Source organism: Colletes latitarsis, chromosome 11 (genome assembly GCF_051014445.1).
Source record: "Colletes latitarsis isolate SP2378_abdomen chromosome 11, iyColLati1, whole genome shotgun sequence".
In the NCBI taxonomy this organism is placed as follows: domain Eukaryota; kingdom Metazoa; phylum Arthropoda; class Insecta; order Hymenoptera; family Colletidae; genus Colletes; species Colletes latitarsis.
In genome coordinates this window covers 23658165-23673260 of record NC_135144.1, presented here as the reverse complement: position 1 = coordinate 23673260, position 15096 = coordinate 23658165, and the positions used below count along the sequence as shown (strand labels likewise).

Below are 15096 nucleotides of genomic sequence, written 5' to 3'. Positions count from 1 at the left end.
GAGGCAAATGTGAGCCTTTCTCTCTCGACTCCCACGAGGCGGTTCGAAATTACTTCGGGCAGCTTCGGAATAATCGAGAAAGAGGGCATGTGTCAGTTTGCCTTTGTCGACTTTCCGAAACTCTACGAGCTCACGCACGCGTGATCTGGTATGCGTGAGTAGGGCACCGGGCGCTGAATCTGGCATCTCTGGCTGAAATTAGGGCAGGTTAGGAAACGAGAAAACGTTGTTGTATGTCGTATCGTATTTTAATGTTAATCATATCGAAGAGTACGCCGCTGCGTGTTGCAAGAACCACTCCCCTCGGCTTGGTTACGGTTAATAATACTATAAAATGATTAGAAGCCACGTGTTTCCACCAATACGTCTCCCGCAAGAATAATCTTTCGCGTATCTCGAACATTCGGAAAGATTATTAATCGCGCTTTTACTTTCGTCGATGAGAGAGAGCCAATTCGATGGAGAAACGATCGCGCGAAACGACCGTTCTGGAAGTCGATTGGCCGTCGACATGTAGCGCAAGAGAGTCGTATACGCTACCAGAACGTAACAAGAACAACAGAAACGTGTCAACGACTTTAAAACGCTAGATGCTCAGACTTTGCTCGAAACCCTAACGATCGGTACAAGGAGACTCTACTGTAAACGGAACTATGACTTGTCGATAATCTATGATCTCGTTGACTCTCTTCCGCCCGTAACTAATCGATCAAAGATCGCTTCGTACTTTTCCCTCTATCTACACGTAATAACAGCGGTAATAATACTCTGATTATACAAACACGGTCGCTACAGCGGTTGTCCTTCAAGCAGACGAACGAACGTTACAGTGAAAATCATCGTAAAATCTTACTTTTTACAGCCGTACTCTACCGGATTCGTTTATTATCGCGAACGGTGTTACGAAATGAATTTGTAATTATCGGCGTTGTACATCGCGAGACACGTCGAAGGAAAAAAAAAAAAACGACAGCGATATTACGAATCGATGCGATATATCGGACTCTCGTTGTCGTAGAACATAGCATCGATTCGTCGCGATTGCCTATCGGTAATGTGCCTCGTGAAAACAGCAACGATCTCGACGAACCTTTTGGCGAATATCTAGGCGACCCCAAGAAATCCTGCGCCCTCCCTGTTCTCTCTTTCATGCGCGTGCTTGTGTGCATCGATTTCGTCTCGGTACGCGTTCGCCACCGTAACGCGGCGAAAGATTAAAAAAAAAATGCTTAGATTCGAGATGTATAGAACTCGATCGAGGATTCATCAAGCTTAGCAACAAGGTACGTTTCAATAGATGGTAACAAGTTAAAAAGATCGTTAACAAAACCCATGGCGATCCATACAGATTCTCCATGGAGAGATTTCGACAACGAACCGCTATGTTCTCGAGCAGGATTAAACTTTAGTTTGGCACTTGCACCCTCGAACGCGAGCCTCCCCTTCTTTCGTTTAGCGCATACTCGCACGTAACGCTACACTTTCGTCTCGTTTTCGCTCTCCAACCTTCCCTGTTCCTACGTTATTCATTTTTCACCCACGATCCTATATAACTCAGGCCTAGCTTCGTTTATCGTTTACGATTTGCGTTTCGTCGCGTTGACCGACGCATCCGTTACGCTAATTTTGGCACAATGTACGTTGCTGTGAAAGACATCGTTGAAAGCTAGGCGCAGATTCGAACGAAATTGGCTGCTCAAAATCACTTCCATTTCGAATTACCGGGAGGATCTTTCACGGTGTATTATACAGATTCGCATAAATTGTTAGAAAATGTTTTCTACCAGATTTTCGTTAATTCTGCAAAGGTCCATTTTTATGCTGTACGTCAATTTTTTTTAAGAACATTTGATTCAACATGATTGCTCAAAGCGAATGAAATATACTTTTCTCTATTATTTTCTGTTAAATTTTTTAATCAGTTACATTAAATAAAAATAGCGATTGTTTACCTCGTGATTGTGTTCTTAACTTTTGAAACACACAGTTTTTAACTGTAGCGAAAAATTAAATTGGCCAGAGTGTCGTTTACTGGTGAAAGTTGTTCACGGCAGTATAACGGTAAAAAGAAAATGAAGATTTAATGAAACAGTAGGTGTCGTAAGGAGTTTCGAACGACGATATTTAGAATTTGTATATTCTTCGGAATGCTCCGATGTACTAAACAGGAGCCTCAAGCAAAACGAAGAACGCGTAATCATGGTTAACACGAGCGCGAAGTTTGAAAAACTAACTTCGGGATCTCATTAAAATTAATGATGCCCTCGGTTTACGAGAATCGATGCGGCAGTCAACGCGTTAATAATTAAACGCGAAACTTTTAACGAAAGGTCAGTTTTATAAAACTTAATCGCACACATACTCAACATATATACGTATCTCGACGTCGTACGTACAGTTTCTATATATATAATTATATATGTATATAACATTACGCAATTTTTGTTTTCACCGTTTAGTTTTCCCTCCGTTCATTTTTCTTCCTCCGTTTTCAATATTTCTTTTTTTTCCGCGAGCTCATAACGTTCAACAACGTACATTACTGGACTTAATCGAATAAGTGTAATAATAATAAAACGTGTAGTAAATATAATGTGTATGCATACACGTATGTATATAATATATATAATATATATGTATAATCTTCACATCGTGTACGTCGACAAAACCATTTAAATTGTTATCTAGTTAAACGTCGTAATTCGCGTGACGCTTTCCCGCTAGATCGAAATTATTGATTAGGGTTATCGTATAATATTATTATTATCGTTATCGTTAATTAAATGTTAGAAATTTGGCGCGTTTTTCTTTTGGCGTGTGTCGTTTCGCGTCGATAAATTCGTCCGATTTTGAGCCATGGCGAGCGTATTATCTCTTTATGCCGCAGTGTCGCGCGTAATCGCGTTCACCAATCGTTCCGCTCGAAATTTGTTATCGCGATGCATATGAACGATGAATCCTCCGCGTAACGATCACGGTGTAGAAACATTCGATGAGAACGCGAAACAGCGAACGTCGGTCGATTTATAATCCCCTTCTCATTGAACGTCGAATTTCGCGTACCGTTCGCGGATAGCGTCCTATGGAAAATGGTACCAGCTTTATACAAAAAGAGAAAACAACGACGATGACAACGATCGCGTTATGACTTATTCCGTTAATATTGTCCGTAAATTACATTCGTTACTATCGTTGAAACAATTTCTTCTTTCGCGTAAGGGAACGGGGAACGAATGAATCGCGCGAGGCGCGTAATAATCGATAGCTGCTTCGACTATTTATCGTAATCGGAACACATCGCGCCTTGTAAGTTTGCTCGGGTAACGATCGGATTTGCAATTAAAAAAACAAGTCGAATAGAAAAAGTCTTACAGCTTACGTTTCGTTATTTCGTTCAGGCTCGAAACCAACACAGGAAGCACTTTTCTCGATTATCGTGTGTTCGTTTAAAAAATTACCAGCGTCGTAACTTGCGCGCGAATAGGGGAAGGTTGTGTTTGGACCGCGTCGATTGTTTAAATTAACAGAGACCACGTACTTACGATATTACGGTGGTCGATTTTACTTGGTGGAATTCAATTTGCAAGAATTTCGCAACTCCAGAAGATAATTTCATATTTTATATAATTATAATATCTGTGGTAATTTCATAACATATAAATGACACATTTTTTTGTGGTTAAATCGAACCTTGGTTGTTCAAATAGGGCCTGCATTAGGCATTATTTTTTATTTCAATTCAATCTCAGTGTTTCAAGTATTTCTGTGTCCTGTGCGTTAAAAGGGACAGGAGTAAGGAGGTAAGGATACAAAAATTAAATTCTTTATTTACGTTGGACTGGATACGAAGCTGGCGATACAATTCGTACGCACCTATACGATATTTCTATCTATTAAAATATTCTCAATAATTCGCATATACTTTGTGCAATAGGAATCATAAGACACGTAACAAGTTACAAAACTGAATATTTCATCCACAACGATACCGCCCCATTTAAGCAACCAATCCCTCAATTACGACTCAATGACAAATGCTTTGTTCTTCGAAATAAATCGTAGCCGAAATTTACTCGAGGGAAATTTCATTGTCCGATAAACACGTTACGGATGATCGTAAAAGATGTCGATTTATTTCGTAAAAATGTCACGATTCGAAAAACTGTTCAAAGTGGTCCATATTTGGGGCAACCCTCCCCCTATTCTGGGGTACGCAAGGTTACACGAACCGAGTAGAGTTTACTTGAGGACGAGAACGTAATTAATACAATTAAGATCGGAAGAGGACGCACGAGTGCTCGTCGGAGAAGCGTGAATCGAGAGCTTCGTGCAAGTTCCCGACGTTTCGTGTTCGTTGGGCGAAGTTTGCGGCCATGCGACCCTGTACTTCGTAAGCGAGGGAATGTTCTTCGTTAAGTTCCTTGTCGATTCGATTCGTCTTCGACTCGCGGTTCACGTGATCCTCGAACGTCGCCGCTCCGTACCGGATCCAACGACCGCGCGATGGATCTTCGACGTTTGGATCACCGTTGGGTTCGCGATGTGGCAAAGTGGACTAATGGAGGGCCGATTCCGGAATGTTTACGCAACGGTTGGCTGCTACTGTAAGGAACATGTCAACGGATGCGACAGAGCGTGGTCCAGCAGAATCGGAGTGCCTGCAGCCAATTCCGTTCTCGCGTCGCCGCAATCGTCGTCGCAGTCGAAATAGTTGCTCTGAAAAGAAACGAGAAACTCCGTTACACGACTGTACAACAACGGAGGACAACATTTTGTTAATTTTTTATTTATTTCTAATTTTATTCTTGCAGTTTGGATACCATACGACATTCCAAACACGTTCTTATCGACGTAAAACGACGTAAAAGTGACGTTTCTCGAATCTGTTTTGCAAAATTTAACAAACAAAAGTGCAAAATGGATATTTCATAATTCGACGAGCAAAATCGCTGGCCCTGAAACTTCTTTGTCGGAAGGCTCTGATAATTAATGGTCGAAACTTAGAGTCATCGAAAATTTTATGTCAGAATGGACTTGGAAGATCGATGATAGATCAGATCGCTCTGGTTCAGCGTCCCCAGCCGACGTCGCAACGAGGAAGCTCGAAAGCTAAACGTTAATTTCTCGTCAAGCTTTTTGCACGAGGTTCCGTCGACAGTGGAATCGTTTCATTACAATTCCGAAATCCCCGTGTAATCGCGAGCGTACACAGCAATCTCCGCGAGACAGCAATTACAAAGATCGCCGGATAAGCGATAAAATTTTTAATTAAATTCGAACACCCGTTTCCATCTTCTCCGTTTCATTTCCATCCATTAGCGTGCTCGAATGGTCACGGCGGCGAACCCATGTATCTCTGATTAAACGGGACCAAGCGAATGTTTACGAGTGACCGGAGAAAAAAAAAAAACTCGATAGCCGGGAAACACTTGGTTCGAGGTATAATTGGCGCGCGAAGGTCAACCCGATTAGATCTTGAATCGAGACAATGTTAGCTTAATTTAGAAGATTATCCTTCCTGATTCGCGCTAATTGCATGCACGGCACGAGCAGTTCCGTAAATGGATGCAATTACACATCGAAGCACGGACTGGCTCGCCGGGGGAAGATTAGAGGTTGCTGCCGGAGAGAATTTAATTCTTTTCTCAGTTTTTTGCGATTCGAGCCGGGCTCGTTCTGCCGGGATTTCAGGGTCGTTGCTGAAGAATAAAAAGAAACGCCCCCGTTTTCTACGGTATCCTCTTCTGGATCATTTGTACGAGTCGAATTCCCAGAAATTGAACATCCGCAACTATCCACTGGGTGCCTCGAATCCCAAAAATGGCAGACAGTCTCGTTTATTCAAATAGAGGAGGGGGAGGAGGGGCGATTTTCATACTTTTCATAATTGTAAATAAAACTTGGCATTGTCGAACATTTTGACAATCTTTACAGAATTAGAGATCTTCGATGTACCTTAGTTTCGAGCATTATGCAAACTTTAAAAAATCCAACTCTCATACTCTAAAGTAAACAGTATTCGAAAGAGAATCAACTCTGCTTCCTTGTAAGCCGCGAACACTCGTATCGATCAAATGTGTACACTTTTTGAGAAATACAAGTTCCAAAGTGTTTTGACGCCCACCTGGCAGTCGATGCATCGGCAGCTGTCAGTCAACGAACAGGTGAGACCGAGGATCTCGACGGCCTCTTTGTACAGTTCCGCGCTCGACTTGCGTTGCCTCGGCGGCGAGGTCGGTGCACTGACTATGCCGCTACCCGATGGTCTTCTGCCGCTCTTCAGCCTCGAAGAGGATTCTCGAGACAAGGAGGAGGTCGACGTCGATCTTCTTGGCCGATTGTCACTGGTCAGCAACGCTCGACCGGCTGGCGAGGCGAACAGTTGCAGCATGTCCATGTCCTGCGGTCGAACGTGATCGTTAGTTGCTGCTGACCTCATCCATAACATTAACCTCTTGACGTACGATTAAATGTAAGTTTTCAAACGTATACTATTCAATTTTATTTAAATTTGTTCGTACAACGAATGACCACGAAAAAGAATAGATTTGTTTTATGAATACCTCGTCGATGTAAAAATGTGCTGGGAAAAATTTCAATGGGAGATTCTAGAGGCCAAAATAAGACGAAAATCAAGAATAACAATTTGTCGATCGAGACTTCGTTAAAAAGTTATCAACGTTTAAAGATCCGCCTGTAGAACCACCAGCAGCTGTTCGCAGATTGCCGTTCTACAGGTGGAACTTTAAGCATTAATAACTTTCTAACAAAGCTTCGATCGACAAATTCTTATTCTTGATTTTCGTTTTATTTTGGTCCCTAGAATCTCCGATTAAAATTTTTCCCATGGATGGCCGAACACCCTGTATAAGACCTGATGACCGAGTAGTCTCATGATTGTGAAACTTGATATTAAGAGCTTGTAACGAGTCAGACTCGTCATTGTACGGCAAGAGGTTAAAACTACAAACATTAAATCTTAACAGGCCGTTAGATGCTACGGATTACACGATATTAATACTTTCTAAGATTCTTTGGCGACTTCGATGAATGTATCGAGGAGTTATCATTGCAATTCTCGAAAATCCACGCCGTGTTGCTTTTCATCAGCGTCGATGGCCAGAGACGATCTCGTCGACAAAGCTCTCTACGGAGGCGTCTGATTAGCCTTTGTCGAAGGTATTCGTTGTCGTTTTCGCGTTTCTGCTCGGTCGAGTCTCGTTAGTTTACAGGTGGAGGTCGGAGGAGGATCGCGTCGCGCCGGAAGGGCATTATTCTCTTAACGAGGTAAGACGTACTCACGGGTGGCTCGTCCTTCCCGCTGTCTCATTCGTTTCATATCGGCGAGAGAACTCTCTTTGAGACTTTCTACCGCGAGGACGCCCCGGGCGAAAGGGATTTTCTAACGATGCTGCGACGAGCACCGCGACGCCAAAAGGTCTGCACCTTCTCCCCTTTCTTGAATGCGACAAAAAAAGCATCCAAAGGAGAACGTGACGAGGCCTTTGCACGTGGGCTCGTACAAAGACACGCTTTCCCTCGTTTTTCGACCTACTTCCGTTCAAGTTCTTTGAGTCGCGTCGACCGGTCACGAATTTCAGAACGATTTAAATTACGCACGTTAATCGCGGGACCTCTTTGTCGAAAATAAAGGGAACTGTTTCTCTGACCCGATTAACAGATTGGACGCGAACGACTTCTGTCAATGGGGATGTCTCTAGGAAGCTTCTGAGATTGTTACATTAAGCATCGTACGTAGTGAATCTTAAGCGTTTTATTATGGTATCGATAATGCATCTTGTTTTGTTTTCTTTCCGTTGAAAACGTTGACACAACGCTTACTATGTTAAGAATAAGTCAGATTCGTGACGATTAAGAGATAATGGGGGATTATTTTCTTTTTAGAAAATCCAAAATTTCGTAGATTGCTAGAATACCCTGGGTGAGACTTTCGGGTACAGATTCGAGGGTCGAGTCGTTCCTGGCCATCGTTGGTGAAATTTCATGCGTGCACTGTGCAGCGTGCTTAATTATCGGCGCCGGATCATTAAAAACCACCCCTCGTTGTTGGCATACCAAGATACGGAACAAACGATCCTGGTTAACGCTATTGTAATGCGAGGCCAGAGATCGTTTCGCTGGAAGAAAATAATTGGAACGATCCCCAGCATATGTACGAGGAAACTTTCTACGAAGACGCCATGATTTCCTTGGACTCTTAAGATGATTCGGCGGGTTATTATAAATATTCAGTGACGCGTGATATTGCGAATCGTTAAACATACGCGAGAAGAATATTTTTGCTTTGAATGATAGATATTGTAACATAGTGGAAAAAGTATATACGACGATTAACAGATTGTCTCGTTTAAATCGTCGGGACTGAAAAATGTTTTGGACAAAAGTTGAATGGGTTACATGATTTACCGATAGGAGAAATGTACATCGAAAGATATTTTGTATCATCAATAGTTTTGTCGATGTTCGACTGGGTCGATTTAAATGGGATTGTAAATATAACTTCGTAATGTATTTCAATACCTAACATTGATAGAACTTAATCTCAATTTATATGGTAGGATTTCGTAATAATTCCATGTAACTGGAAATCGTGTAAATCGAGATTATCATTTTACATAGAAAATTCCAATCTGGCATTCGTTACTATCCAATATAAAACGAGTAATTTACTTTTACATTTGTCGCGCATATTCTTGCATACGAAGCACTCTTCACAGATTCGTGCAACGGTTTGATACAAAATTTATTAAAATTAATTTTTATTTTTAATCTTCCGTGCTTCTCAGATAGGGAAACAATTTTTCTATTTCTTTGTTCTTAATTCAAAGTCGTGCTTGTCACTTTTCTCTACACCATTTACTATTCAACGTGCCCTCAGAATTATTATATAACTGAGAAAATCGATATGCTGAAGCAGCCGTTTCAATTGATTAATGTAAATTGCATACATATTGCGTGAAGTGACAGTTGGATTCACGATCGTTCACAAATCTCGAAGCTATAATCCCAAGTGCCAATACGCCAATGCACTAAGTTAACCAATTCTGTGGCGCGTAAAGGACAAGCTGTTATTAAGGTAAAACGTACGGATAGATTAATATAGATGTACGTGGAAAAGTGCTACAGCTTATCCCAGTTTACAGAATCGCCGAAACGGAAATTGTCGATCGAGACTTTACGCGTGCAAATATTTATCGCCGGCGATATCGCGTAATCGAACAATTTTCAAGCAGCCACGGCAATAGGGTTTTTCATTAATTCAAAAAACAATCGCCGCGCTGGGGTACCCTCGTTAATTAATCGAGCATCGCGCTCGTTCCTGACGCTACATTATTAAACATCCATTCGCTATCTCTTGAAACGAAGCTGTCGAGAACCTGCGTCGACTGAGCTGTTTTATTTTAATCATCACGGTTTCGTTGTTCCCTCGAAATCACGGTTGTGGGATCGTGCGATCGAAAGGAGCACCGAGAAATCCGCGAGTTAAAAGCTCCTTTGCTCGACGAGGTCGGGACTTTCGAACTATCACCGGCCATAACGTCTACGGGAAAGCAAGATGCACTTTCAGAGTGTGTTCTGTAACCTGAAACCTTCGGCGGAAAGCGTTCCGGAGCTTAACGCACGCTCGAACGTTTGCTTGAAAAGGATCCGAGAATGGTAAGTGGAACGGCACTGGATTCAATGGCTGGTCCGGAGTTTGCCAAAGTTTATTCGTTACACCTGTTCGTTAAGCACTTTCGGCTAATCTTCTAGATTTCTGTCGATCCCCTGGACCCTTGTTCGTTTTACAGAGCCCGCAAGCTAACGGTGGATCCTCCGAATGATGGAAGTTTATTAAAAGAACTATCGTTCCGTGAACAGCGATAACCATAAACTTTAGGAGAGATTTGGAATTAATTTCTTCAGAAATAGGAGAAACGAATGCTACGACATTCGTATGAGATGGCTAGGGAAATTCTGCGGCTCGAAACGTGATAAAAATTAACAGAAGGTGCTGAAATTTTTCGGCGAAAAAAAATTTTTCAAATCGTTCTAAAAAAATTATTTTCGGTTGCAAGAATCGATTACAATCATTTTCGGTCATTACACATACCCACGAAATCCTACGCATTTTCGAGAAAAAAATTCCTTACCGAAAATGTAATGTCTGACCATACCGTTGATATGTTTCACTGAAATTTCATGCGAATCTTTAAAACGTCATAACTTCTGAACGGATTGGACGATTTTAATGTTTAAAAAAGCAAACTACGCGTATTTTGATGGAGAATATATACAAATCGCAAAAATATTCGAATAGTTGGTCCTTGACCCCGTAAAATGCGAAAAACCCCATAAAAGTGGTCTAATTTTCAAACGGCCATAACTCCTACAAATGTGAATATATTTCAATGAAACTTTTTTCTGAAGTAGAGCCCATGGGTACCTACAAAAAAGTATTAGACAACTTTTCTGTAGGGTGTCAAACAAAATTACTAAAAGAGAAAAAGGAATTTTTAAGAAAAATCGACAGGTGCCTAAATTTTTCGACGAAAAAAAATGTTTTTAATTAATTCTAAAAAAATTATTTTCGGTTCCGGGGGTCAATTACAATCATTTTTGGTGAATAGACATACCCCCGAAATCCTACTCAGTTCCGAGAAAAAAATTCAGTACGGGCGGAATTTTAAACGTTAATAACTTTTTAACGAAGTCTCCGTCAACAAACTGGTATTCTTGATTTTCGTCCTATTTTGGTCTCTAGAATATCCCATTACTTTTTTTCCCAGGGGTGGCCGAACACCCTGTATACATACGATGAAATTATCCCTCTACGAGCAACGCGAAAGGTTAATATTTCGCTCGTCAAACTTCAAGTCGCTCGGGCATGAACTTTTTGGTACCGATTAAAGTTTCATGAAACTGCCAGCGATTTCATGGTGTGGCCGGACAAGCACGGTTAAACTGGACGCGTTTGGAAACATATTGGGCAGGAAACGCGTCCGGGGCAGCAGTTTGTACAGACTTCGAAACGAAGAAACTTCGACGTGGTGGCCGCAGGAATTCCCAGCATGAAAAAGTCATGGAATTCGCTCCGTAGGAGCCCTATTCGACGGCGTGACCAATCTTTAATTACTCGGCGGTGGAAAGGTCAAACGTTTTAATTATCGATCGCGAAATTGGACTCTATTAGGTCACTTGATAGGTATCGTCGCGGTTCCAATTATTATGTCTGTTCGACGAAAACAAACGCAGAAACTGATATCGAGCTATGACAGTTACCTTGTATCGACAGTGTTGCGTTATATTAACGAACAATTTAATTAGGAATTCAATTATTTATTCATAGTATTCGAGGTTTCGATATGGGCCGTTTTTCAGACGCGTTTTCTATTCTACTGAGAAAGATAAACTATATAAAATATGCCATTTATAAATTGTTCAACGAGGTCGAAACACCTATGACCTTTAACCTTTCTTTCTCACAAGTACTCGAGCAACCATTCAATGTTAATGTTAGATTTCGTAAGTCCCAATGACCATTCTCAAACGACAGAATTTTGAAAATCGAGTCCTTGTCGTATTTATCCGTTACCCACGACATAATATAGCAGCAATTGCGTTCCTCGTCAGCGTAAAGGATCTCCTTTCTCCTCCAGGCAATTGGGCTATCTCTATCTTCGCGACGACTAGGGACAAGCGCGGAAGGAAACGTCGCCCTCAGGATTCCTGGGACGTCCAGACAAAAGAGCCCGGACAGGAAATGACAAAGAGACAGCAAACGCTTGGGAGGATAACCCAGTCGTGAAAGCAGATTCGATGTATCGGGTGGTGCGCAGCTAAACATAGTCCACCGTGCTCCCGCGGGAAACGTATCCCGTCTCCTCTCGTATTTCCAGGAGCACGCGAACTTTCCTCGAGTCCTTCGCGCCTCTGATAAATAGTCCGTCGGAAAGGATAAGTTAACACACCCTTTTCCCGTGAAATTTCTGTCGTCCAGAGCCCCGCGAGTAGTATTCTGGTCGAAGTTACAACGAGCTTTAAAGATCCCGATGGGGGAATTTTCCGTTATCGAACATCCCCGTGAAACTATTCGAGCCTACAGCATCAATTGTAAGAAGAAACTTTGGTTGCTTTGCGGTTGAATCGAGCATCTTAGCGTGGGTGTAGAACAAAATTCTTGGAGAAACTATTCTGGTGGTACTTCACACGCTCGCCACTAGGTGGCCGTCCAACCTTCATCTCTCTCACAAGTACTCGACTGACCATTTATTCTTGCATACATAATTTAAGGAGTGATTTTTATAGGACATATCGAATTTTATTTAAAGGTATACTGTTCACGTTTGCCAATTTCATAGAGTTTTAATTCTATCAAGCTTGAATGAATCTGCAGTATTCACGGAAGAAAAATAATGTTAATACTAATAAATAATGCTGCGTATTCGTTTACGATAAATCGAATTATATGTTACCAATGTTACGTTCAATATAACTATACGTATTCGATAAAACTATCCTTGTTTAAATTGAGCAAATATTGTTAAACATGGTATTGGTTTTTTGTGAATAAGTCTTTATTTGCTGTTCGTTTGGCTCCGCAAATTCTGTGGTAGCACGAAACTTTGAAATACAGCAAACTCTATATCCTGAATATCTGCTTTGTCAATGTGCAAATAAAAAATTTGAATAAAATCACCGAGTATTCAAAGTTCCGAATGTGTCAGCAGTCTTTCGTTCGACTCGAACATTAACGGAGAGTTTGAGAAATGCAACTATCGGCATTACGGAGCGGAAGCTTTGCTCGTTACCATTAAAAATTGGTAAACAATAAAAAGAAGAAGATTTCTCCTGATTCTCCCCTGAAAGGAGAGCATTCCCAAACGGAGGTATCCTTTAACAAGCTCGTTTATCGAAGTTACCGCTAAACCCCCGGTTTTCTATAACGTTGCCAGACCACGCGTACATGTTTACAAAGAACGCGAGTATCTTTTACATTTCGTCGATGTTCCCGGAAAGCTTACGTTTCTTTGCATCGCGTGCACGTCGATATAGCGCCTATTTTGGGAAGCTCGTTTTCCCAAGTGCTTTCAACGACCGGCCAACGGGGCAATGCGTTCACCGAAAAACGCGATAGGAAAATCGTTACGGCGGTACTTGATTATTTTTCATTAGAAAAACCAGTGGCTCGCGGAGTTTCTTGCTTCGCCAAATTTCATTTCCGGATTAAAACTTTTCCACTAGGGCGAAGATTATAATTTAAAATTTAATCAACGTATCGACAATAGAATTCGAAGAAATTACGAGATCCTTAGAAAAATAAATTTTCTGTTACGTATTACAACTATTTTGCATCGTTGCCCTTGCGATATAGATGTGTTCGGTTTGTTTACATAACTTATAGCAGACACGGTGCACTATAAAATTTTCACGCGCCTCGAATCGAGAATCTCCAGTTTTTCTCGCGTTTTGTATCGATGGACAATGATGTGGAAACACAGTTTACGAACGATTAAAGCCAATCGCGGTGAGAGCTCTCGCGGAATGTACACGGCAATACGCAAACCGCTGGCTGATGATCGTGCTCAAACATCGAGATAGTGGAGGCACGGTTCACGAACAAATAAGCTGGCCAGGCTTCCGGCCGTTAATTTTTCCCGTAACATCTCTGGAAGGAAAACATTTTTCAGCCCCCCCTCTTGTCTGGTCGTTGTAATTGCTTCGAATCGAATTGCTACACGCAAGGGCAGGGAAACCTTCGCGAAATATAAACGGGTCCACCGGTAAACACTTTATCCGGCAACCTAATTACCGTGAACGCGACTGATTGATCGATTCAATTCTACGCGACGAGGCAGCGGAAATTCAATGTCTATGTCGCCACGGAATCGGAATTCCTGCAAATTACGTTCGGCCTTGTGTACAGGGTACACGAAGTGTTCTATATATGTACGTACTGAGATGTTGTATACAGGGTGCGTACAATGTACGCGGGATCCAATCAACGCATGTCTGACAAGAAATATCCTCATCCCTTATCGAAGGTACAAGTTTTGCAAATAAATTTTATATAGTTTTTAACAGAAAACAGATACATCAGAAGTGCAAGTTACGTTGATTCAGTCACTGTTCAATAATTTTCTTTCGTCGAATTTATCATCCAAAAGTCTGAATGATGATTGTTTCCCTCATCGTTGGTATTACTACTTAAATCTACAGCGTGCAAATAAAGATACCTATTTACGACATACAAATACTATTTGTTCGGTGTAAATACATTGTCTCAACTATAAATTTAATCAATATGAAATAATATTCTATCATCGAAAGTCGGAATGATGACTGTTTCCCCTATGGTTGATATTACTACTTAAATTGAAGGTGTACACCTGAAGCTGCGTAAAATAAACCAATAAAATATTTTAGCCAAATTGTGTTACGATTGAAGTCTATTGAAAAATAATTACAACTCCAAGAAACGTAATACACAGCTATTAAAAAGACGACAATAAATAATATAAAAATATTCCCGAGAAATTATTAATAGTCAGGAAGAAACAAACTTTATAGAGTAATTTCGTCCCTTAAACTTGTTATATTGCTGTTACAAAGAATACGTATGCAAACTTTCTGAATGTAGTTTCTGAAATTCGCACGAAGGGTGCATAAAAATAAATAAAATGAGCACGATATCGAGGAGGTGCTAACGAAGACAGAGAACAGAGACATTATCCTGCAAACTAACGACGATCCTTCTTCATTGTCTCGGAATTTATGAAGAAAATTTCGACCGAAGTATACGATGGCATGATTGCAGAGCACAGACATTTTTCTTGGTAAAAGTAGATTGAGTTCTTTCGAATAAAAGTCCTCGATAAAATTCCTATCTTCAATTTCGTGATTTACCGAACTTCAAAATGCTTCTGTATTTTTTTCAACGAAGTCGATATAATAAAAATATCGCGTAAACGTCGGTAGTAACGTTACTTGGATGAAATTTTGTATTGAATAACAATGTAAATATCGTGTCACGCATCATTTATTTTCGCTAAAGAAAATCATACGTATGGACCTATAAATCTGTCAAATTTTATT

General features: G+C 41.0%; 1 protein-coding gene across 3 annotated transcripts in view; it reads right to left on the bottom strand.

Moving 5' to 3' along the window:
- Positions 1–226: 226 nt before the first annotated feature.
- LOC143347791 (uncharacterized) overlaps positions 227–15096 on the bottom strand; it is a 161926-nt gene continuing 147056 nt past the window's right edge. For 2 of the 3 annotated variants that reach the window (XM_076777312.1, XM_076777313.1), the window contains 2 exons: positions 6125–6400; positions 227–4716 (listed from right to left, as the gene is read on the bottom strand). In XM_076777312.1, the coding sequence (XP_076633427.1) occupies positions 4600–4716; positions 6125–6400 (393 nt within the window). In that variant the 3' untranslated portion in view covers positions 227–4599. Of the gene's footprint in view, positions 4717–6124; positions 6401–15096 lie in introns of those variants that run through there. The other variant, XM_076777314.1, reaches the window with a different exon arrangement.